Consider the following 18115-nt stretch of genomic DNA (forward strand, 5'->3'; position numbering starts at 1 on the left):
GGCAGAGGTCGTGCCCAGGCTCTGCGCTGCTGCGGGCAGCATCCTGCCCCCTTTACCTGCACACAGCCCAGGGAGCCAACAGGCAAAACCACTGCAATGCCCCCTGCCTGGGGTACAGGCACAAAAGCCCAGTGAAGCCGAAGGTTGCACGGAAATGGAATTACTCTTGCAAAACAAACTCCACAGCAGCTCGTTCCAGGGTCTTCAACCCGGCGCGAAGGAATGCGGCAGCCTTGGCTTCCGCATCGAGAACGTTTTGAAACAGCAATAAATTCTCCCTGGGAGATTTCACAGCGGAAAATGGGGGCAAAAGGTGCTGGGGGATGGGGATTAGCGAGTCCTTGGAAAGAATCCCTGCAGGAGAACTGGGGCCACGGCAGGGAGAGGCCACGTCCGCCCCACGGTCCAGCACCAGCCAGGCTGTGAGTGCTGCTTCCCAGTGCCCTGCTCTGCAGGTAGATCCCCGGCCCCAGACTGGCTCCAGCTTTCCCATGGGAGGAGCAGGGCCAGGCTGCGGGTGCTTTATCCCTGTGCTGGGTTCTGTGCTCAGGCGGCTTTGGATCAGGCTCAGCACCCGGAGCTGTGCGCAGCTGCCTCTGGACCACAGTGTCCCCACGACTCCCAAGGCACCGGCTGCAGCTGCAGGCGATGCTGTGCACGTGGGAGCTCTAACGCACTGTGCTGCACATGGGGCCGCTGCTCCATCCAGAACATTCCCAGCCCGTGGGCAGCAGCAGGGAGCGAGCTGGGTCGCCGCAGCATGGAACTGCCCGGTCCTGCCTGCGTCAGCGTGCGGGCAGAGTCCAGGCAGCACCGCAAGCACGTGGGCACGCAGTGGCAGGCAGGGAGCCGCAGCAGGGAGCATCCCGCATGCTCCACCACGCTCCTCCTGCTGTCACCCCAAGACACCCCTGGGCCTCGTGCTGAGCCATGCCCTGGATCTGCACAGCATCCTTCCCTGTGCCGCACAGCATCCTTCCCTGTGCCGCACAGCATCCTTCCTTGATCTGCACAGCATCCTTCCTTGATCTGCACAGCATCCTTCCTTGATCTGCACAGCATCCTTCCCTGCGCCGCACAGCATCCTTCCTTGATCTGCACAGCATCCTTCCCTGTGCCGCACAGCATCCTTCCTTGATCTGCACAGCATCCTTCCCTGCGCCGCACAGCATCCTTCCTTGATCTGCACAGCATCCTTCCTTGCACTGCACAGCATCCTTCCCTGATCTGCACAGCATCCTTCCTTGATCTGCACAGCATCCTTCCTTGCACTGCACAGCATCCTTCCTTGATCTGCACAGCATCCTTCCTTGCACTGCACAGCATCCTTCCTTGATCTGCACAGCATCCTTCCTTGATCTGCACAGCATCCTTCCCTGCGCTGCACAGCATCCTTCCTTGATCTGCACAGCATCCTTCCCTGCGCTGCACAGCATCCTTCCTTGCACTGCACAGCATCCTTCCCTGATCTGCACAGCATCCTTCCCTGCGCTGCAGCGAGCCAGGCTGGCTCCAAGGGGATGCCCAGGGCTGCTTGAGCCCATCGCAGCTTGGCCCTGGGCAGACCCAGCTCCCACAGCAAGGGGGCAGAGGGGATGGATGCCCACCATTCCCCCAGGGACACAATGGCCAGCACTCGGCATCCGCAGCCACATGAGGCTGGAGCTGAGCGACCCTCGCCAAGCTCCTCAGTGTCCCCACCCCAGCCCGGTAGAGCGAGGATGAGCTTTGGATAGTGTGGAATTCGGTGGGGGGTGCGGGAGCAAGGGTCCCTGTGCCGGCGGGGGCTGAGCACACTGGGCAGCAGCCAAGGCCAGAGCCGATTGATGCACCTCGGACCGGCCGTTACACATTAACTCCCTTGTTTGTCCCACATTCCCCGGCAGGAACCTCCAGCCAACACCCCGGGTCCAAGAGCACGGCCGGTGCCAGGCTCTGCCCCACCGCCCTTGGACCCCAGGAGCACCCCAGAGCCGAGCCAGGACCCCCCCGTTACAGACACCAGTGCCCGCAGCAGCGCTGGGCTCTGGCCTCCAGCCACAGAAGCGGCAGCAGCACCCATGAGCTCCACATTGGTTTGGTCAGAAAAGCACCCGCATGCCTGTTTATTGGGGAAGGGTGGACACGGGGCAGCACCCGTCCCATGCTCCTTGTCCTGCAGGCTCTCAGCGCGCTGTCCTTGTCCCCAGAGCTTGGCACCGCCGCAGCAGCAGCAGCAGCTCAGCATCAGCCCCGGAGCTGCACATCCAGGGGGCCGGGGTGGATGTTTTGGGCATCCCGGAGCTGCTGGCTCCAGTGTGGCTGGGCACACGTGGACCACGGCTCCAAGGGGAGCTGCAAGCTCGTGCAGTGCCCAGCCCTGGCCAGCACCGTCCCCCTGTGTGCAATGACCTACCTTGGGGAGCAGCAGGAGCCCCGGTCGTGGAAGAGCAAAGCAGCTGTGGGCAGCCCACAGCATTTTGGGTGGCATCCTGGATGCGGTCTATGAGAGGTCACTCCTTGGGGCTGTCCTTTAGAGGCTGTGAGCCCACGTTTGGCGGTGCTGTGGGGCTGAAACAAGAACTGAGCTCACCCTGAGCATGCAGCATCCCAGGCATGGGGAGGGCAGTCCTGGCATGGCACCGGCACCCCTCCAAGAACCCCACACCGCAAGGGGCTGGGCAGCAGCAGCCCCTTCCCCATCAGAGTGCGCCAGGCAGTGGGGCCAGGCTGAGGTTGAGGAACCCCCCGTAACGGAAGGGGGGCAGATGGGGGGCACAGGCTGGGGGCGGGCAGGCCAGCGGGTTGGCTCCACACATCCCGGGGTCCTGCTCGCTGCTGAAGTAGACGCTGTCGGGTGAGTCCACCGAGGGGTCCTCATCGAAGTAGTTGTAGGGCCTCAGGAAAAAGCCAACGCCGTTCCCCACGGTCACCGTGTTGGGGATGTCTTCAGCATGGGGGACGTGCAGGAACCCCACCGAGATCCAGGCCACCAGGTCCTGCGTAGGAGGGGAGCCGGGCACCCCGTCAGCCCCACGGAGTCCCTTTCAGCCCGTCACCCACCCAGGCTGGCTGCGGGACACGTGGGGCAGGAGCCGGGGCTGCACCCACAGCATTGGGCTCCACGGGCGCAGGGGTCCCCGGCTCACCTCGTTGGTGATGGTCTCGTTGTTGATGAAGTCAGCGAAGGCAACGGTGGGCGTCCAGGGGTCGTTCTGGTTGTAGATGCTGGTGCTGGCGGGCTCCTCCTCCTTCCGACGGGTGACGGCCAACTGGTACCTGCACAGGGAGCAGAGGGGCTCATCCGTGCGATGCCGGGCACCACCGCCTGGGGATGCTGAGCGCATCCCTGGTGCGTGCCGGGGCACCAGCTCCGGCCTGCATCAGGGAGGGAAAAGGAGGGGCTGGCGCATGTGATTGCTCTAAATTAATCTTATCTAGGGTCAGATTCGTGCCTGTGAACTGCTGCAAACAGATGGCATTGAGCAGCTTTTCCAGGGATTCTCAGAGCCAAAAACTGCACGTTTGGTGTTTACCCCGTCCCTGCAGCCCGGCACGGGTCGGGAGCAGTGGGACCCGGTGTCCAGCCCTGGACCTACCTGCCCCAGCTGATGGCTCTCTCCATGGGGCTGCTGGTGGGAAGGTGCTCCCCGGCGAAGCTGGTGATCTGGATCCGGTAGCTGCGCGGATGCCCCCATTTATTGGAATTGGGGCTGGCAAAGGAGACGTAACGGGGCATGGGGGCATTGAGCGGGAACGCCGCCTCATCCTCCCTCTCCAGCCTTTTCCTGCGGAGGTACAGCCGCTCAATGGTGTTCTGCATGCTCCAGGGATCTTTCAGGAGCTTGTACCCCATGTCCTGGGTGTCCAGGGAGTTCAGCTGCCCTGTGAAACAGCAGGGAAAACCCTCAGGCCCGCAGCCCGCAGTGAACCGCAGCCGCACACAAAGGCACCCAGACCTACCGTCGACATCCAGGTCCACCTTGTAGTGTATGTGGTGGAGGTGCATCGTCCCCAGCGTGTGGGGCCCAACCCTGCTGCCGTAGTCAGTGCCTTGGCCGTGGAGGAAGGAGGTGCTGATGTAGCCGGTGGCGTGCACCCGGACCTCCACGGCCCCGCTGCTGTGGAACATGAAGTCCCAGATGTAGTCGTAGTTGATGAGGGTGGAGATGGTGCGGATGACCAGCGTGGTTTTCCGCAGCCCCCCGTAGTACAAGGAGTGCGAGTCAGAGAAGTGGCGCCGCAGGGGGAGAGCGGCATCGTGCTCAAAAATGCACAGGGAGTTTTGGTTGGTTTTGGGGATATCTGACTCCACCAGGTAGTGCTGGTCCACGTAGGTCGCGGTGTAGGGGCAGTCGAGGCCCCGGACGAGCTCGTAGGCAAACCTGCCGATGCCAAAGCTCCCATCGAGGTAGCGGGTCGACATCCCCCCGGGGCAGTTGGAGCCGTACAGGGCTAAGGCTTCCTGGAGGCTCAGCTCATAGACAATCCTCTCCCCGCGGTACCTGATGTCAAAGAAGCGCGGCCCAGAGCTGGGGCTCATGCCGAAGGTGACGCTCCAGCCCTGGAAGGTGACCCGGTTGTCCACGACGCTGTAGCGGGGACCCTGGGGCTCATAATGCAGCGGACCCGGGGAGCCGGGCTGGTGCCGAGGCCTCATTGAGCCCAGCACCGATTCAGCCCGAGGCTTGTGGATCCTGACAGCCTCCAGTGAGCTGGCCACAAACGCTTCCTCCAGATCCCCCATGCTGGCAAAGTAGTGCCCGTTGTAGAAGACGTGGCGCAGCTGCCAGAGGGAGACGTCGAGAGCCCCATGGTCCACCAGCATCTCCAGCCCCACTGGCAAGAGGTAGTAGCCAGAACCAGGCACGCTATGGAAGAGGACAAACCAGGTCGCCCGGTCGCCGGACTTGAAGCCGCGCGGGGCTGTCGTGAGGGTGGTCAGCTCGGTCCCATCAGACTCACAGCACGCGGCGAGGAAGCGCGGAGCCTTTCGCAGCTCCCTCCGGATGAGGACATTGATGTCCGCGTACTCCTTACCGGTAACGGGTCTGCGGTGGTACGGCACCTTCCCCCCGTACCGGCGCACCGTCACGTCCCGGTGATACAGCGGCGTCGGCAGCGGCCCCACCACGTACTCGGTGACGTTGGGCTCTGCCTGCTCCCCAAAGTACAGCACAGCCAGCGCCTCGCGGGGGGGACGAGCCCCCGCCCCGTCCAGGAACCGCAGCGCCTCTGCCTTGGCCGGCACCTGCAGCTCCACAGAGGCGATGCAGTTGTCGGAGGGCTTTGCCCGCGCGGCGTCCACCAGCCGCAGCCCGAGGTGTCCCCGCAGGTACCGCACCACCTGGGCCAGCTCGGCGGGGGTCAGGTCCGCAAAGACCAGGCTGTGGCCGCCGTCGGGGTCCTCCTGCGCCGGGGGCCGGTGCGGGCAGGCACCGGGGGCCCTGCCCCTGCTCAGCAGCACACAGACCAGCGCCAACACGGTGGCTAAAGCCAGAGCCAGGAGCACGAGCGCGGTTCTCACGTTCATGGCTGCTGAGGCTCAGCGCTCCCGCGGTCTGGCACAGCGAGTTTCCAGCTGCAGAACCTCCCCAGTGACCAGAAGGGGCTGGGTTTGGTGGGGTTTGTGGTTTATCCCCCGTTCGCTCGACAGGGAACGGCCCATTGGGCTGCGCAGGAGGGATGTTCTCAGACGTGCCCAGGAGTTGCTGGGGACCATAAAAGGCAACTTTCCTCTGCTTCCCCCAGTGGGTCATAATGTCAAGCACACTTAATGCTTCTGCCTCTGTTCTCCTCCCCTTGTCCCACTGCAGACCTTGGACAGAACAGAGCCAGCCACTTGGGGGAAATAAATCTATCTCCCTGCACTTCCTTCTCTTAACCCTGCAGACAGAAGCAGCCAGGCCAGCAGTGGGGACCGTGAGGACAATGCTCCTGTGCGCAGAGCAGCACAGAGCACAGCATCACGGCCCCACCGCCACCAGCAGCACCTCCACAGCCTGTGCAGGCGCTGCAGCATCCTGTGGTCCTGCAGCTGGGAAGGAGGGAGAGGACAGCGGCTGGTGTCCCCCAGAGGCACCTCCTGATGCTGGCATAGATAGGGCTGTGAGGAGGGGGATGAGGGCTCCAGAACCCACCCAGCACTCTGGCAAACGGCAGCAGCACGAGCCTTGCACTGGGCTCTCTGTGGTGGCCTCATGAAGTCTGTGTGGCTTGCACAGAGGGACCCATGAGCCCCCTCCCTGCAATGGTCCCCTCTGCACTCCGCAGTGAGAGCTCAGGACCTGCGTCCCAAGAGGGTCCTGGCTCTGTCCCCACCGAGCCCTGAGACTTCCCAGCCCATCCCTGGAGCATCCCATGCCCGGACACCCAGAGCCTGGTCTGTGGGTTAAGGAAACACAGCAGAGACCCCGCAGCATCCCCGCAGCAGACGCTGCTGTGCGTCATAAGAACGAGACACTCAAAGAGAGCACTGGACCAGAACCGTTTTCATTCTCTTAACCTGAGACAGGCACTACACAGCGCTTGCTTCTAGGGCAGAGGAACAGGGTTTTCTCCTCGCTTTCCCTCTGCGACAGACCCCAATTCAGCAAGTTAACAGAGCTCACATGGACCTCCCATGCGGCACCGCGCCGGGAAGATCATGCTTCCCTTTCACAGAGCACTATCTTAAAGCAATGGTAAAAAGTGAAGTCGTTGCACAACTGGCAATTGAGACAACTCCCCCAAAACACTGAGGCAGAGCAGGCAGCCTGGGGCCTCTGCGCCTCCCAGCGCCGTCCTCTGGCATTAAAGCCTGCTTGTGTTTTGGAAGCCATCATAGGTGAAGGGGGGGAAGTTGGGCAAACAAGAGGCGGTTTGGGGCAGGCACGCAACGGGGTTGACTTCACAGGCCGTGAAATCCTGCTCACTGGTGAAGAACACCCCGTCGTGCGAGTATATGGAGGGGTCCAGGTCATAGTAGTTGTAGGGTCTCAGGAGAAAGCCCACCGAGTTCCCTACTGTCACAGTGTTGGGAATATCCTCCGAGTGCGGGATGTGAAGGAAACCAGCGGTTATCCAGGCAACCAGGTCCTAGGCAGGGAAGAGCCACAAGACCATGGTTATTGCAGAACGCTGCAGAGCACCAACCAGAACCTGCCCAGGGGCCATGGAAAGCTCCAGGAGAGCAGGAGGGGACCCAGCCCTGCTGCTCCCACACCGCGAGCTCCCCTCTCCATGGGAAGATCCCCTCCCTTCCCAATGACCTGCCCGCAGCCATGGCCCACCCAGCAGGAAGGGCCCTGCCTGTGCTCTGCAGCCAAGCTCTGGCTCCACAGGGATTTTCCTGATGTTCTGCTGCATTTCTCCATAGGGGAAAAACAAGCTCCTGCTCTGCACGCTGACCTCTGCGCTCTGACCAAAGCACCAGATACCCAGCAAAGGGGATGCTCGAACCCGCTTCCCTCATTGCCCGGAGCTGTTCCTCTTCCAGCTGAGCCCACTGGGGCAGCTCTGGGGCTGGGTGCCACAGCTCCAGCCCCCGGCTCACCTCGTTGGTGATGGTCTCGTTGTTGATGAAGTCAGCGAAGGCAACGGTGGGCGTCCAGGGGTCGTTCTGGTTGTAGATGCTGGTGCTGGTGGGCTCCTCCTCCTTCCGACGGGTGACGGCCAACTGGTACCTGAGGAGAAGACAAGAGATGGGAGCAGTGCTCTGGGACAGGGCAGAGCTAAACCCAACCCCCTGCTCCCATGGAGCAACCCCAGCCCAGGAGAGCGTTTTCCCTGGTCCTCCCCATCAAGGAACACCTTTCCCAAACAGTGGGGCCGGGGGCATCACCAAGAGCCTGCTGCCCCGCTCAGAGCAGCCTGACCTTGCCCAGCTGATGGCCCTCTCCATGGAGCTGGCTTCGGGGACATGGTCCCCTGCAGAACTGGTGACCTGGATCCTGTAGCCGCGCTGGTGGCCCCACTTGTTTTTGCTGTTGGCTGCGAAGTAGATGTATCTGGGCAGCTTTGCCTGGAGCCGGAAGGCAGCCTGGTCCTCTGTGTCCAGGACTTTCTTGGTGAGCCGTGGCCGCTCTATCTGCTGCTCTGGGTTCCAGGGAGCCCGCACCATCTCGAAGGCCATGTCGTGGGCCACCAGGGAGTTCTTCACCCCTGTGAAGCAAAAGCAAAGTCACCGAGGAGCATCCCTGCAGTCCCCTGTGCTCCCCATGGACGTCTCCCCAGCCTCACTACCTGCACCCCAGGCTCTGAGCACCGGCTCCTGCCCGGGACAGCAGTTACAGCTCTGTAGCTCCAGTGCTCCATGATGCTGGGTGCACTTCTGTACGGCTCTAGCTTTGTCTGACCCAGGCAACACCACCACCCACAGGGACTCTCACCCTCTGCGAGAGACAGAGGGGAGCCCCATCCCAGTGCAGAAGAACAGGTTTGCTTCCCAGTGCAAGCAGACCCTAATTAAGTCTAGCACCTCATGATCCAGGCACCGTGTTTATGCTCATCAGCATGAGCCCTGGCAGCTGGAAAGCACCAGGAAGAGCCCAGGCTCGGAGTGCATTTGCACATCACAGAACTGGAGCCCTGCTGCACAGTTCAGGTCTTCCCACAGAGAAAAGGGATGGGCCAGAGGCTCAGAGCAACAGGAGCGGCTCAGGAGCAAATGAAGCCGGGGACAAGGTGGCAAAGACAGAGAGAAGTGGAGCTGCTGCTCCAGTTGCTGCTCTGAGCAGCAGAGCCGCATGCTCAGTGCCTGCCCCTGTGCCCCATCACACACCAGCAGCAGAAACAGCCCAAGGCAGCTCCAGGAAGCAGGAATGAAACCACAGAAGAGCTTGATCAACCCTGATCATGTGGGGCTAGGGGCAGGGGCTGTGCACGGGCAGGAGGGGAAGGACCCATCCCACAATGGGAAGGCACCAGCATGGGCATGACTGGATCTGCACAGCACCGAGGGGTGACTGCAGTGGACAGAGGGGGAACCCATCCCTGCATCGCAGCAGCTTCTCATTGCTCTAAGAACAGAAGGGAGGCAGGTCTGTGGGAGCACACCCCCCATCCACATGGAAACAAAAAACTGGGTAAGGACCAAAACCGTCAAGTTTTAGGAGTCTAAAAGTACTCAGAGATGGCTCAAAGGAGAGAAAAGACCCAGACCTACCTCCCACGTCCAAGTCCACTTTATAGTTGATGAAATGGGTGCGTATCGTACCCAGCGTGCGGTCCCAAACCCTATTGCCGTACCGCAGGCCATCCCCATGGAGGAAGGATGAGCTCGTGTACCCTGTAGCGTGGACCTTGCCTTCAACGGCCCCGTTCTGGTAGAAGATGAAGTCCCACACGTAGTCATGGTTGCCCACGGTGGCAATGGACCGAAGGACCAGGGCGGAGTTGACCAGCCCCCCGTAGTACAGCGACTGCAGGTTGGAGTAGTGCCGCCTCAGCGGGGAGCCCAGGTTCTGCTCAAAGATGCAGAGAGAATCCTTTCTCTTGCTGGGGCTCAGGCTCTCGGACAGGGAGTGCGTGTCGATGTAGGTGGCCGAGTAGGGGCAGTCGACCCCTCGCACCAAGGGGGAGGTGTAGCGCCCGATGCCGAAGCTGCCGTCCATGTACCTCGTGGACATCCCTGCGGGGCAGTTGGAGCCGTACACGGACATGGCCTCCTGGACGCTGATTTCGTAGGCAACCCTCTCCCCCTTGTGTCGGATGTCAAACAGGCGCAGGCCCGTGCTCACGCTCATGCCAAAGGCGAAGCTCCACGCCTGGTAGAGGACGTGGTTGTTCCTGACGCTGTAGCGGGGACCCTGCGGCTCGTACTGCAAAGGGAACGGCGCGGCCCGAGGCGCCCGTGGCTTCATGGACGAGAAGTCCCCGTCCCGCGGCGCTCTCCTCACCTTCTCCACGCTGATGCGACCCTGCACGTAGGCGCTCTCCAGCTGCACCATGTCCCCGTAGTACTGCCCGTTGTAGAAGACCCTGCTCACCGCCCAGCGGGACACGTCCAGGCTGCTGTGGTCAACCAGCACCTCCAGCCCCACCGGGTGCACGAAGAACCCGCTCACGTTCTGAAACAAGGCGAACCAGGACTTGCGGTCTCCAGACTGGAACCCGTGAGGGGCTGCGCTCTCAAACACCACATTGGTGCTGTCGTATTCCAGGACCTCCTTCAGAAAGGTCGGGGCTGCAGCGAATGCCACCGTCTTCAGGAAAGCTCCCACTTGCTCATACTCACTGCCCAGCATCGGTCTGCGGTGGTACGGCACCTTCCCCCCGTACCGGCGCACCGTCACGTCCCGGTGATACAGCGGCGTCGGCAGCGGCCCCACCACGTACTCGGTGACGTTGGGCTCTGCCTGCTCCCCAAAGTACAGCACAGCCAGCGCCTCGCGGGGGGGACGAGCCCCCGCCCCGTCCAGGAACCGCAGCGCCTCTGCCTTGGCCGGCACCTGCAGCTCCACGGAGGCGATGCAGTTGTCGGAGGGCTTTGCCCGCGCGGCGTCCACCAGCCGCAGCCCGAGGTGTCCCCGCAGGTACCGCACCACCTGGGCCAGCTCGGCGGGGGTCAGGTCCGCAAAGACCAGGCTCTGGCTCCTTGATCCCGTCTCCTCCTCAGTGCGGGGCTGGGATTCACAGCCAGGGGACCGCCTGCCCCTGCTCAGCAGCACGCAGGACAGAGCCAAGATCACCACGGCGGCCCCCGCCAGCAGCACGTAGAGCAGTCTGGGGTTCATCTCTCCGAGCGCAGAGCCCACGAGCAGGGCTCGGCTGCAGCATCCAGGATACGTCCCTCTCTTGCAGAGCAGGCTCTTAATCCCTTTGCCATCTGTGGGCGTCAAGGCGTCTCGTTGAGGTGGGGATGGAGCCTGGAGCTTGCATGGGGCTGAGAGGAGATCACAGGTCCCAGCCAGTTCATCCTGTTTCCTCCCTACCCCAGACACCCTGGGGAAGCCAGCACGGAGCCGGTGCCTGACTCACACCCCAGCTCCTGATGGGTTTCTCTGCTGCAGGGCGACGCCGCAGAGCCCCATCCTCTGCCTGCCCAAGGGCCGTTTGCTTCTTGCAGCATCTCCCATGAGACCCCATCCCTTCTCCTGTGGGAGCGCAGCGATGCCATGGGGGGAAGCGATGCCAGCTCAGTCCTTCTGCACCTCAGTGCCCTGGGACCAGCCCTGCTTCCATGAGGAACCAGTGCTCCAGGAGAGCCCAGGACCTGCAGCTCCTCGGCACCTCCCCAGGCCAGTTCTCCCTGTCCCCACTCCCTGTCCCTCCCAGCCCTGCGGGAAGGGGCTCGGCTGCTCCAGCCACGGGCACACAACCTGAGACAGGAGGAAGCTCCCCGGTGAGAACGGGCAGCGCCCACCAAACCCCTGGGAGCAAGCACAGGCGAGAGGCAGCGCCTGGAGCTGCTGCAGCAGGAAGAGCAGAGGCTGAAGGGCGACCAGCGGGACACATCTGTCCCCATTCAGCCAACCCAGCCGCACTCCAGAGGACGTGATCCTCAGGCAGAAGCTGTCCCACACAGAAATAGCCTCTGTCAGGAAACCTCCGCCTTCCTGACCCCACGATCGAGAGCAGCGAGCAGGGCTCAGGGCCACCCCGGCGCAGCGTGAGGAGGCTGCTCCTGCACGGGCACCACTTTCTGCAAGGCTGCTCCCACTGTGGCCCCGTGCGAGGCGGCAGCGATGCTCCGTCAGAGGCAAGGATGGAGCACAGGAGCATGGTCCATGTCACTGCCTTCCGGTGGGGCCAGTCTGAGGCACAGATGGGAGGGTCAGGCTGAGGCTGCAACCACTGGATCAACTCAGCACGCTTGTGATGCTGTTAATTCAGGAGTTTCAGTTTTCATTCTCACTTCCATCCTCACCCTTTTCCCCTGTAGGTCCCACACCAGCCTCGGATGAGGATGCAAGCAGCCCCTGTGGGAGATGCCCCGTTGTTGCTGTGCTGCAGTTTTGCTGAGCCCTGCTGCTGGGGAAGGGCTCCCCTCCCTCGCTGGGGAATGGGTCTGGGCTCTCACACAGCTCTTCTCGAGAGCGTTTTGCAGCAGCCGGGGCTGCGGGTCTGGAAGCAGAGCTCGGAGCAGAGCATCGCCACCATGCAGGAACTGGATCTTAGCACGTCTCCGTGCCTCACTCACAGGGAGGGAACCAGCATCCAGCCTCTTCCCGGCTGTAACGACGGCAGCGGCTCCTTTCAGGGCCACACAAACCACGGCACCGCAGGCGGGTACCAGAGAGCCTGCTGGAGCGGCTGCACTGGATGCACATCACTCCCGCATGCAGCGGCAGCCACTGGAGCTGCATTCCCCCTCGCTCTGCTGCAGCCGCAGCCTCTGGTCCTGTGCAGATGCCGAACGTTCTTCCCCCTGCGTTTCACAGGAGCAGGTTTCAGTAACCCCGAACGCCACCAGCGCTGCCCTCGCACCTCCCCAGCCTGCACCCGCTGCAATGGCCTTTAAAGGGAAGCAAAGCCCTTGGAGGCTCGCAGGGCAGACGCCAGCACTGCGCTGCTCAGCGCCGGCAGCAGCGAGCGGCTCCCTGCACTCCCAGAACTCCGCAGGGATCCGCAGCCAAAACCCATGACTCGGAGCAGGAGCAAAGGGAATTTGCTGGCTCCCTACAGAACTCCGCAGCCGGGGGCTTGGGGTGCAGCTTACCGGTGTTTGCTCACAGGAGGAGCAGGAGGGAGCTGCACGAGCTCAGCCCCGCAGGACACCGGTCCTGCTGCCTGCCTCACGCTCGGCACTCAAGGTACCAAAAGGACTTCCCCAAGTTACCGGAGCAGCATCGGGCACCAAAGAGCTGGTTCCCACCTCCAGCGCTGCAGACGGGGCCGTGCCTATGGCAACGAGCCCCGTGCCAGGCGGAGGCCTCCAGGAAACACAAACATTTTGCAGCTGCTACCTTCATACTTTCCTTGGCCTGGACACGCAGCTCCCAGACAATTCCCACTGCCTCCAACTCCATCACCTCAGCAGGCTGTTCCATGCATAGGAATGACTTTGCAGTGAAAGAAGAGGTTGGGAGAGTGGAAAAGCAGAGTTCAGATGTTACTTGGGGGGTGGGGGTCAACAGACAGGGGGCAACCCCCCAGAGCATTGGGGTTTACCAAGATAATGGCAGGCAGTAAAGGAAGACCCAGACCTACCTCCCACGTCCAAGTCCACTTTATAGTTGATGAAATGGGTGTGCATCGTACCCAGCGTGCGGTCCCAAACCCTATTGCCGTACCGCAGGCCATCCCCGTAGAAGAAGGATGAGCTCGGGTACCCCGTGGCCTGGACCTTGCCTTCAATGGCCCCGTTCTGGTAGAAGATGAAGTCCCACACGTAGTCGTAGTTGCCTACGGTGGCAATGGACCGAAGGACCAGGGCGGAGTTGACCAGCCCCCCGTAGTACAGCGACTGCAGGTTGGAGTAGTGCCGCCTCAGCGGGGAGCCCAGGTTCTGCTCAAAGATGCAGATGGCACCTTTACTGCCTTGAGGGACCTGAGAATGGGCCAGGAAGTGCACATCCAGGTACGTTGCGAAATAGGGGCAGTCGACCCCTCGCACCAAGGGGGAGGTGTAGCGCCCGATGCCGAAGCTGCCGTCCATGTACCTCGTGGACATCCCTGCGGGGCAGTTGGAGCCGTACACGGACATGGCCTCCTGGACGCTGATTTCGTAGGCAACCCTCTCCCCCTTGTGTCGGATGTCAAACAGGCGCAGGCCCGTGCTCACGCTCATGCCAAAGGCGAAGCTCCACGCCTGGTAGAGGACGTGGTTGTTCCTGACGCTGTAGCGGGGACCCTGCGGCTCGTACTGCAAAGGGAACGGCGCGGCCCGAGGCGCCCGCGGCTTCATGGACGAGAAGTCCCCGTCCCGCAGCGCTCTCCTCACCTTCTCCACGCTGATGCGACCCTGCACGTAGGCGCTCTCCAGCTGCACCATGTCCCCGTAGTACTGCCCGTTGTAGAAGACCCTGCTCACCGCCCAGCGGGACACGTCCAGGCTGCTGTGGTCAACCAGCACCTCCAGCCCCACCGGGTGCACGAAGAACCCGCTCACGTTCTGAAACAAGGCAAACCAGGTGATGCGGTCTCCAGACTGGAACCCACGAGGAGCGGCCGTCAGGGCTGCGAGGCTGCCTCCATCGTACTCCATCACTTGGCGCATGAAGGATGGAGCTGTGGGGAACACTTGGCTCTTTAAAAACCCGGCCAGCTGCTTGTATTCGACAGCCAGCGTCGGTCTGCGGTGGTACGGCACCTTCCCCCCGTACCGGCGCACCGTCACGTCCCGGTGATACAGTGGCGTCGGCAGCGGCCCCACCACGTACTCGGTGACGTTGGGCTCTGCCTGCTCCCCAAAGTACAGCACAGCCAGCGCCTCGCGGGGGGGACGAGCCCCCGCCCCGTCCAGGAACCGCAGCGCCTCTGCCTTGGCCGGCACCTGCAGCTCCACGGAGGCGATGCAGTTGTCGGAGGGCTTTGCCCGCGCGGCGTCCACCAGCCGCAGCCCGAGGTGTCCCCGCAGGTACCGCACCACCTGGGCCAGCTCGGCGGGGGTCAGGTCCGCAAAGACCAGGCTGTGGCCGCCGTCGGGGTCCTCCTGCGCCGGGGGCCGGTGCGGGCAGGCACCGGGAGCCCTGCCCCTGCTCAGCAGCACACAGACCAGCGCCAACACAGTGGCTAAAGCCAGAGCCAGGAGCACGAGCGCGGTTCTCACGTTCATGGCTCCGCTGGTCCCTGGGCCCTCGCAGCAGCTCGGAGCTGGGTTTCCAGCTGCTCCTCTCTCCGTTTAGGCTGCACTGGATGGGTGAGCAGGGTGAGCACAAAGGACTGGGAGAGGCCAGGGGAGGAGATCCGAGCTTGGTGGTGACCAGAAAGGGCAGATCTCTCTCTGCAGCCTCCTGTGTCCTCCCCGAGCAGTGTCTGAAGGCAGCAGTGGAGATGCAGGGTCAGTGACTCAGACAGGCTCCACAGAACTCCGTTACTCCTTCAGTCCAAGCTCGCTTCCTGCGGCTGCCTGTAAAAGCGCAGCTCCTGTCGTCAGCCCGAGGTGCCTGCGACCTCCGCCCGGCTCTGACAAGCTGGGAATTGTTGCCATGCTGTAGAATTCCACCTCTTTGCGACTCGTCGCGTTTCCTCCTTGTAAACACGGTCCCGGGCAGCCCCGTCCCGAGCTTGCAGTGGCTTTTTATTTATTTTCTCTTAAATCCTCCCCACGGAAGCCTTTGCGGAGAACACATCACTTGTGTAGCACCGGAGCAGCTCTGGCAGGCACGGAGAGAGGGAGCTCAGGGTGAGATTCAGGCACCGGTGCGCTGTGAACAACCAGCTCTCAGTCTGCACCTCCGAGCAGCCATGAACTCATTCATTCCACTGAAACAAGCCCTCACTGCTTCCAGTTCACAGGCGACTGAAGGGCAGCTCCTGAGAAGTTCCCTCAAGGACAAAGCCACCCCAACCTGTGGCACCCAGGGCTTGGGGCTCAATCCTGCCCGAGGCTGGGGGTCAGACCGCTCCAATCCCTGCCTGTCCCCGCTGGTGCTGGGAAGCGGAAGGCATCCAAGAGAGCCATGGCTGGAGATTCAACCCAACATTTCCACTCCTGCTGCCAGCCTCACCTCACCTCACCCTGGCCCTTCTCATCCTCCCCCCCGACAGCTTCCCGGCCGTGCTCACCAGACACCACACTGGCAGGCAGGAGGCCACATTGCCATAGGACACGCTCCATTATCCTCACCACCACAGGCAGCCTCAGCCTTCTTTAGCCCAGGCTGCAGCTGTGCAGGGCAGGGACACGCACGCCCGTTCCCTGCCAGCAATGTGTCATCGCTGCCTCACCGGCCGCTGCGCCAGCGCCGGCAGAGCCACGGCTCCCGGTGCACGTGGCGCCGGTGCCAGAGGAGGGCACGGACACAAGTGATGGGGAGAGATGGGACGGATGAGGACAGAGCCTTGGCTACACGGGATGCAGCAGCTGCAGGTTTCAGAGGTACCCTGCTCTCCCCAACTGGCCTCTAGTGGCAGAATGCCTCTGAGCAGCCACAGATGAAGCAAAGATGCGCTGATGTCCAAGTCAAGTCTTTCAATGGATGCTCTCAAGGCTTTGAGGGTTACTTGGGGCTAGGCCTGAAAGAAAAATTCCCTTTCCATGTAAGCCTGGAACAGGGAATCTGTTTCACCCAGCATTGCACGAGTGCTCTGCACCAACACACACCTACAGAGCCGAGCCAAGAGGATGCACAAGCCCCCGAGGCCACAGGCACAGTGCTCACACTGACACAAAGAGCAGAGCCTCCAGTTTTCCCTTTGCCTCTTGGTTTTGCATCCCAAGTCCCTAAAGGTCAAGGCAGAGGCTGCAATTACAGACGGTCATTTTCTAAGCAGCGCAGCAGTACTTTAAAGACCTGGATGAGCTCCACAGGCTTGAGTGCCCCACAAATCACAACTCAACCCTGCAGCTCGCCTGGGAGACGTCTGAAAATAAAGGGTGGGAACAGCCCTGGGTCTGTGCACGTCGGGGTTTGGAAAAGAAAGAGAAACCCTGACCTGGAATGACATCCCCACGACAAACCAGCGCACGGCACACACCCGGGGCTGCAGGGTGTGTGCCATGGGTGCATGTCTGATACCCCGTTATCAAACCATGTCCTCTTCTGCTGCGCTTCTCAAGATGAGGACTTGTAAAGCTTCTTAAAGCAACACAAGAATCAGCCTGCACTTGCTGGGAGCAACGTTTAGGACGGAACAGCCCTAAATCCACCTACATCTTGCAGCAGGAATTTCAGGAAGCAGAGCAACTACCAGAGCCTGCAGAGCCAGGAAACCCATGTCGATACCTTCCTGATGGAAGCACTCAAGGATCTTTAAGGGCCACATCACTGAGATGCTCGTGGTACCTTCTCCAAAAGAAGCCTGAGGCAGCTTAAGCCATGTCTCTCAAACAGCAGCATAACTTGCTCATGACTTGTTTGGTTCATGGCGTTTGATGCCCTTCGCCCCGGCCCACACCTGATGGGGAGAATTCACATCCTCCTCCTGGTGTTTATTTTGGCTCCCAGTTCTTTTGGACACTGCCCATTGGCGCCTTTGATAATTGCAGACATCTCCCAGACAAAGCAAGGAGGGAGTTTGCTCGCACAGAGATATGGAGGGAGCAAACACCAGCCTCTCCCATCTATAGAAACCGACCCCAGAGACAGGCAGCGGACACTCTGGAACTGGCAGACACCTGGGAGAGAACAGCACAGGGAACCCTGTGCCAACGCTCCCGACACAGGCAAGGCTGAAGCACGCCCCGGGCCAGACCTCAGCCTTTGGAAAACTCCCATTCCCTCATCTCACGGGGTCAGCTCCTGTGCAACAGAACAGCGGGAACTGCCTGACCCTTCCCCACGGCGGCCGCGGATGGGAGCGTCTGCACCCAACTGCTGGGCCTTTGTTCTCCTCCCAGAGTTTAACAGCCCCCGTGTAGGAGCTGGGCTGTCACCCGTGAACAGCCCCAACAGCGCAGTGCCACTTGGAGAGCAGAGCACAAACCCCTGCACTGAGGGGTGAGGGTCACGGACAAGAAACCCTCCCCTGCTCCTGGCTTCCAGCCCAGCTCCTGCCTGTCAGGCACCAGCAGGACTCTCCCAGCCCCAGCAGCACAGGGAAGGCAGGAGCGTGTCCTTGAGCCTCCCCCAGCAGGAGACACAGAGGCCAGGGACAGCCCTTTCCTTGGCACCACATGCACGGAGCAGGCAAGAGAGGAAAGAAACACACGCAGCAATGGATGCTGCAGTCTCAAGGAGACAACACACAAAGCACACAAGGTGCCTGAGTCCCATGCACTGGGCTGAGGTGGGACAGAACAGCTCAAACACAAAACCGTGGGGCCAAAGGCAAGCTGCAGTAGAAACAACCTACAGAGCAGTGCAGAGCATTTACAACAGAGAGAGGCACGAGGAGAATGCAGGGAAGGAGCAACTGGATGTGAGAAAGGCACAGCCACTGGCCCTGCGCAGCCTGGGAGCTCGGCATCACACACAAGGGGCTACCTTAGAAGAATTCCAAGTACCTCATTTTAATTTCTTGACATGGTCAAAGTTTACATACGTTCATCTGGCAAAGAGAGCCCAACAACTCAAAAGGAATCAATACAAACACAAGGGGAAGTGCTGCT

The 18115-nt window shown here is 61.5% G+C and overlaps 3 protein-coding genes across 4 annotated transcripts; all 3 read right to left on the reverse strand.

Annotated features, from left to right (window-relative positions):
* Window positions 1-2317: 2317 nt before the first annotated feature.
* On the reverse strand, window positions 2318-5825 carry LOC133281802 (membrane primary amine oxidase-like). The gene is made up of 4 exons (XM_061477638.1): window positions 3943-5825; window positions 3579-3864; window positions 3129-3258; window positions 2318-2978 (listed from the first exon to the last, which is right to left on the reverse strand). The coding sequence occupies exons 1-4, from the start codon at window positions 5510-5512 to the stop codon at window positions 2682-2684; spliced, it is 2283 nt and encodes a 760-aa protein (XP_061333622.1). The 5' UTR covers window positions 5513-5825; the 3' UTR covers window positions 2318-2681.
* Window positions 5826-6735: 910 nt separating this feature from the next.
* AOC3 (amine oxidase copper containing 3) lies at window positions 6736-11260 on the reverse strand. 2 transcript variants are annotated; one of them, XM_061477640.1, is made up of 4 exons: window positions 9125-11260; window positions 7836-8121; window positions 7514-7643; window positions 6736-7056 (listed from the first exon to the last, which is right to left on the reverse strand). In XM_061477640.1, the coding sequence occupies exons 1-4, from the start codon at window positions 10692-10694 to the stop codon at window positions 6772-6774; spliced, it is 2271 nt and encodes a 756-aa protein (XP_061333624.1). In that variant the 5' UTR covers window positions 10695-11260; the 3' UTR covers window positions 6736-6771. The 2 variants fall into 2 exon arrangements, with proteins under 2 accessions (XP_061333624.1, XP_061333625.1); XM_061477641.1 differs by lacking the exon at window positions 9125-11260 and adding an exon at window positions 8349-8757.
* A 1469-nt stretch (window positions 11261-12729) lies between these two features.
* Window positions 12730-15086, reverse strand: LOC133281806 (membrane primary amine oxidase-like). The gene has a single exon (XM_061477649.1). It carries the CDS (start codon window positions 14675-14677, stop codon window positions 13031-13033), a length of 1647 nt encoding a protein of 548 aa, XP_061333633.1. The 5' UTR covers window positions 14678-15086; the 3' UTR covers window positions 12730-13030.
* Window positions 15087-18115: the final 3029 nt, after the last annotated feature.

This window comes from Pezoporus flaviventris, unplaced genomic scaffold, assembly GCF_033815535.1.
Source record: "Pezoporus flaviventris isolate CSIRO_AGI_PZ_B2104156 unplaced genomic scaffold, CSIRO_AGI_Pfla_v1 ptg000107l, whole genome shotgun sequence".
NCBI lineage: Eukaryota > Metazoa > Chordata > Aves > Psittaciformes > Psittacidae > Pezoporus > Pezoporus flaviventris.

What these genes read in the sequence shown, in the direction of transcription:
- LOC133281802 (XM_061477638.1), bottom strand. Translation starts at nt 5,512, where the DNA reads ATGAACGTGAGAACCGCGCTCGTGCTCCTGGCTCTGGCTTTAGCCACC. An exon ending in GGTGGACCTGGATGTCGACG is followed by an intron (nt 3,865 to 3,942) that starts GTAGGTCTGGGT and finishes GCTGTTTCACAG; the next exon opens with GGCAGCTGAACTCCCTGGAC. An exon ending in ACGAGACCATCACCAACGAG is followed by an intron (nt 2,979 to 3,128) that starts GTGAGCCGGGGA and finishes CCTCCTACGCAG; the next exon opens with GACCTGGTGGCCTGGATCTC.
- AOC3 (XM_061477640.1), bottom strand. Translation starts at nt 10,694, where the DNA reads ATGAACCCCAGACTGCTCTACGTGCTGCTGGCGGGGGCCGCCGTGGTG. An exon ending in AGTGGACTTGGACGTGGGAG is followed by an intron (nt 8,122 to 9,124) that starts GTAGGTCTGGGT and finishes TTTGCTTCACAG; the next exon opens with GGGTGAAGAACTCCCTGGTG. An exon ending in AGGGCCATCAGCTGGGCAAG is followed by an intron (nt 7,644 to 7,835) that starts GTCAGGCTGCTC and finishes TCTTCTCCTCAG; the next exon opens with GTACCAGTTGGCCGTCACCC.
- LOC133281806 (XM_061477649.1), bottom strand. Translation starts at nt 14,677, where the DNA reads ATGAACGTGAGAACCGCGCTCGTGCTCCTGGCTCTGGCTTTAGCCACT.